At 47.8% G+C, this 5384-nt stretch overlaps 1 protein-coding gene across 1 annotated transcript in view; it reads left to right on the forward strand.

Annotated features, from left to right (window-relative positions):
• Positions 1 to 29: 29 nt before the first annotated feature.
• COPA (coatomer protein complex, subunit alpha) overlaps positions 30 to 5384 on the forward strand; it is a 19224-nt gene continuing 13869 nt past the window's right edge. The window contains exons 1-7 of the mRNA XM_010023700.1: positions 30 to 138; positions 565 to 638; positions 933 to 1013; positions 1591 to 1667; positions 2119 to 2228; positions 4285 to 4394; positions 4981 to 5080. Coding sequence (XP_010022002.1) covers positions 102 to 138; positions 565 to 638; positions 933 to 1013; positions 1591 to 1667; positions 2119 to 2228; positions 4285 to 4394; positions 4981 to 5080 — 589 coding nt within the window. The 5' untranslated portion in view covers positions 30 to 101. The remainder of the gene's footprint in view (positions 139 to 564; positions 639 to 932; positions 1014 to 1590; positions 1668 to 2118; positions 2229 to 4284; positions 4395 to 4980; positions 5081 to 5384) is intronic.

Consider the following 5384-nt stretch of genomic DNA (forward strand, 5'->3'; position numbering starts at 1 on the left):
GTGACGCTGCGTGTGCCTCGGCAGGTCTGAGCTTCCACCCCAAGCGGCCCTGGATCCTCACCAGCCTTCACAATGGTGTCATCCAGCTGTGGGACTATCGCATGTGCACCCTCATCGACAAGTTCGACGAGCACGATGGTGAGAGGGCAGCGCTTGGGACCCCAGTTTGGGGTGAACGGGGATGGGAGGGGGGGCTCTGCTGGGGTGTTCCTGAGGCCTCTTGTTTGGCTTCAGAACCTCGCAGTTTTAGCCTGTGCTGCTTCGTGGCCAGTACATTGGTGCTGAATGTGGCTGGGACTCGTGAATGGGGGTCGTAATTTTGTTTCTGATATGAAAATGAAGTGGTAGATGCTGCTCATGAAGGAGCAAGGTCTTTTGTGATGGGATGCTGCAGGCAAAGGTGGAAGGGAACTGGGTTTAGGCAAAGGTGGAAGGGAACTGGGTTTAGGCAAAGGTGGAAGGGAACTGGGTTTAGGCAAAGGTGGAAGGGAATGGGTTTGGGAACAGGATCTCTGGCTCTTGTCAGCCGTCTCGCGGTGTTCAACCTGCTCTTCCTCTTTGTAGGCCCTGTTCGAGGTATTGATTTCCACAAGCAGCAGCCTCTCTTTGTTTCTGGAGGTGATGATTACAAAATAAAGGTAAAACTTTACCCTTGGAGCTCTTGTTTTCTAAAAGGCATCATCCAGGGAAGGGAATGTGCAAAAAAACAGGTTAAAAGAGGAGAAGGAGCATGTCTGGGAGGGAAAGAGCGTTTGGGGATTGTGATTTTTCTGTTGCAAGGATATTTGCCCGCTGCAGTGCTGTAGTTTTCCATATTAAAATGGGTTTCTAATGCAGAGAGAGGTTTATAGGTGGACCAAAACATGAGAATACACCTGAAATCTAGCAGGCAGTGGCATGAATCATCATTGTTCTGCTTCTGTGCAATGCAGGTCTGGAACTACAAACTGCGCCGCTGTCTCTTCACCCTGTTGGGCCACTTGGATTATATTCGCACGACCTTCTTCCACCACGTAAGCTCTGCTCATGCCTTCCCCAGCAGTGCGTGCCTGCTGCTCCCTCTGTGGGCAAAGAGAATCTCTCTTTGCTCCCCAGAGTGGGAATCTTTGTCTTAGAATCATAGAATCACAGCCTGGTTTATGTTGGAAGGGACTTTAAAGCTCATTTAGAGCAATGGGCAGGGACACCTTCCACTAGAGCAGGTTGCTCCAAGCCCCTGTGTCCAACCTGGCCTTGGACACTGCCAGGGATGGGGCAGCCACAGCTTCTCTGGGCACCCTGTGCCAGCACCTCAGCACCCTCACAGGGAAGAGCTTCTGCCTCAGAGCTCATCTCAATTTCCCCTCTGTCAGTTTAAAGCCATTCCCCTTGTCGTGTCCCAGCATCCCTTGTAAATCATGCTGGATTTGCTTGTACAAGTCTGCAGATGTGGTGGCCTTCTGTAGAGGTGCAAGAGGCATAAATGCTGCTTCCAAAATCTTAAGTAAGATTTAGAAAGGTTCATTCATGGGGACAGTTGGAAAATACCATCTGGGGAGAGAATATCTGGCATGTATATTACTTCATACACAGAATACTTATTCTTTTTAGGAATATCCCTGGATCTTGAGTGCTTCTGATGACCAGACCATTCGGGTTTGGAACTGGCAGTCCAGAACTTGTGTTTGGTAAAATGAATGGTTGCTTTAAAAAATAACTGCATGGTTTGGGGATGAGCTGTCTTCATCTGTTGTTTCCAAACTTAGTTGAAGAAATAGAACTGACAATGAGAACTGAGCAGCTCTAAATGTTTTGTTTATAGTCTTTTACTCTTTTGTTCTGATGCCACTAGAGTTTTTTCATAAATTCATGTTATTTGGTTGAAAACATTTTTGAGGTTAAAATACTGTGTGTCAGTGCTGAAGCCTGTGAAGTTATTGCTACCAGAAAGTCAAAACTTGAATGCTGTCTGTAGAAACAGACACACTCAGTGTTCTGTCATGCTAAGTCTTGAAGAGCAGCATTTAGCAATCCCATATTCCTCATTATTCTTCCCAAGACTGAGCTTATTGCTGTCGGTGCAAGCTGGAATGTGTATTAATATGTTCTAAGTGGAATTTTCTCTCCTCTTTGTTGTAGTGTGCTGACGGGACACAACCACTATGTGATGTGTGCCCAGTTTCACCCCTCTGAGGACCTGGTGGTGTCGGCCAGCTTGGACCAGACCGTGCGCGTGTGGGATATTTCTGGTGAGCTGCCCAGGCCAAGGGGTTTCCCAGTGGCACAGCCAGGGTGGAGTGGTTCAGATCTGGGAGCAGGAAGAGGGTCCTCTTCACTGCAGGAGGCTGAGGCAAAACAGTAATTCTCTGTGACAGGAACCTGTTCCCCTCAGCTTCCATGAAGTTGTAGGATGTTGGCTGGAAGGGACCTCTGGGTGACATCTACTCCACCTTTTAGGTTGATGTGAGTCTTCTGTTGCCATAGATGAGGTGAGCTGCAGCTTTGTGCAGCCAAGAAACCCTCTGAAGATGGAGATTCTACAGCCTGATCTCCCACTCTGATTTTATAGCCAGCAGATACTGCTGTCAGGAGGAATGGAGTCCCTGCCCATGGCAGGGGGCTTGGAACTAGATGATCTGAAGGTCCTTTCCAACCCTAACTATTCTATGATTGTCAACTTATCAGCTTTGCAGATCTGCCAGACTTAGGAGGATTTTAGACATGTCTGGATTGCTTTTATCCCCTTGTAAAAATCTTGGAGGCAGCAATAAGTCATTTACTCAGAAAGATAAAAAAGCTGCTGGATTGCAAAAGGCGTTGCGTTTTTTCGGCAGCTTAGCTGTGGATGGTAGCAGGAAGATAATATTATTAGGAATGAAGTGTGATCCCTAAATGAAAAGCTAGAAATAAAGAAAATACTAGATGGAGGTACGGGGCTGGTGGTGCTATAGAGTCATAGAATCACAGACTGGTTTGGGTTGGAAAGGACCTTGGGGACCATCCAGTTCCAATCCCCTGCCACAGGCAGGGACACCTTCCACTAGACCAGGTTGCTCCAAGTCCCGTCCAATCTGACCATGACATAAACCATTCCAGAGACAGACTTTTCTCTGTCTCTTTCCATTGCAGTTTTGTTTGGCCACCCTGTGGGACTGGTGGGACTGGCTCAGCCATGGGCAGCTGTGTCAACAAGCAGGGGCTGGGGACAGGATATCCTGGTTATTTAAAACCTGTCCCCCTCTCTGTACTGCCAGCATGGGGAGCTTAACAACTATCCCAGCAGCAAGCTTTGCTGCTGCATTCTCCCACTAAACCCTCTCTCTCAGCAGAGTTCCAGCTGCCAAATTGGTTTGGAGTTAGTACAGACCTCTTTTCCTTTTCCCCCAACCTCAGCTGATATGTGATGAGGGGTTTTAGAGACATGCTGAGTTATTGACTCAGCTGTGGCTCCAGTCAGACACGACACTCTGAGAATACCAGTGGGTGAAAAAGCCTACAGAGACATGAGAAATGGATTCAAAAGACAATTCCACTCCCCAGTTTTTCCCCCAAATGACTTCTGTCCTTGCAGGATTCTGTTCTGGCTCTAGCAGTCTCCTGGGAAGGATTATATCCCCATTTTGTCTGCTGTCTGTTATGCACTAATCCCAGTCAGGGCATTTGTCCTGACTCCATGACTCCATCATTTGGTATTGAGCTTTAGCTTTAACTCCATTTCAGAGTGTTGCTGTTAACTTGCAGCTTCTGCTGACATCAATGGGAACGTTTTGGAGCAGATTTGGGTTATGGGTTTGGTTTTGAGTGTTACGTGTCCAGCCTTTTCCCTCTGCACTGCCTATTTTGACTCTTCATTTCCCTACTATGTTCTGCTGGGTTTTGATGCAGGGTAGCAGGTACAGGTCTGTTTTAACCTGTATGACTTAGTTGTCCTCAGAATCAGGAACAGGCTTTGTTTCGTGGAGTTTTAGCTCCTGAAAATGTCTTGTATCATAGAATCCCAGACTGGGTTGGGAGGGACCTTAAAGCTCATCGAGTTCCAACCCCCTGCCACAGGCAGGGACACCTTCCACTAGAGCAGGTTACTCCAAGCCCCTGTGTCCAACCTGGCCTTGAACACTGCCAGGGATGGGGCAGCCGCAGCTTCTCCTGGATGTTTCTCTCCCTCTTTCAAGTTCCCTGTTTCCACCTCAAGATGTGTGTAAACAGCATAGGAGAATGCTCAACTTGTTAAATTAGAAACATTATCTTGATAATACAATTTTTGCTTCTTTCACGTCTGTTTCTCCTTCCTCTTTGTTCCACAAGGCCTAAGGAAGAAGAACCTGTCCCCTGGAGCTGTGGAATCAGATGTCAGGGGAATAACAGGAGTGGACTTGTTTGGGACAACAGATGCAGTTGTGAAGCATGTTCTTGAGGTACAGTGTCAATGTGTGTGAGCACTACAGCCCCTTCAGATTCATTTAATGAAATCTCAATGACACAAATAGTCCTCTAAAAGCCCAGAAAAACAACAGGAGAGAAAAGGGTTGAGAGAACTGGCTCAGCTCTGGAATTCCACGGTCTTGTGGATTATGGTGTTAACTTTCTCTGAGTTTCAAAGCTGAAATCTGGATGTTTGCACTGTAGCCAAACAGATCCAATACTCCCTGTACAGCCAAAAGCTCAGTTCAATAGCAGCTGTTATTACCTTGTGTTACTGGAAGCAACAGAGGAGATGATGGTAAAGCCAGCCTTCCGTGGTGGCTTGTTTAAGCTGGGAAGTGATGCTGCTCTGCTGCTGAGCTTCAGTTTTGCTCTGCTGGTGAAGAATGGTATCTGCAAAGCTTATTACTGCGGGCATCTATAATGTTCCTGTCTATAAGCACTCACTGTGAGCAGCATGGTGTATAAAACCAGTGCAAGCTGTGTCTTGGCAAGCCTGTCTGCAGTCTTTGTTGCTTTGTCTTTTCTTTACTCCTGTTCAATCACCAAATTGCTACAAGTGAGTGTTCTTGCCTGTAGGGCCATGACCGTGGGGTGAACTGGGCTGCCTTCCACCCTACAATGCCACTCATTGTGTCAGGAGCTGATGATCGGCAAGTGAAGATCTGGAGGATGAATGGTAAGAGGATCCTATGAAGACAGAGAGAGAGTTGGGGTTGTTCAGCCTGGAGAAGAGAAGGCTCCAGGGAGACCTTAGAGCAGCTCCACTGCCTAAAGGGGCTACAAGAAACCTGGAGAGGGGCTTTGGACAAGGGATGGAGGGACAGGACAAGGGGAATGGCTTTAACCTGCCAGAGGGGAGACTGAGATGAGCTCTGAGGCAGAATCTCTTCCCTGTGAGGGTGCTGAGGCGCTGGCACAGGGTGCCCAGAGAAGCTGTGGCTGCCCCATCCCTGGCAGTGTTCAAGGCCAGGTTGGACACA

This window comes from Nestor notabilis, unplaced genomic scaffold, assembly GCF_000696875.1.
Source record: "Nestor notabilis isolate BGI_N333 unplaced genomic scaffold, ASM69687v1 scaffold17941, whole genome shotgun sequence".
NCBI lineage: Eukaryota > Metazoa > Chordata > Aves > Psittaciformes > Psittacidae > Nestor > Nestor notabilis.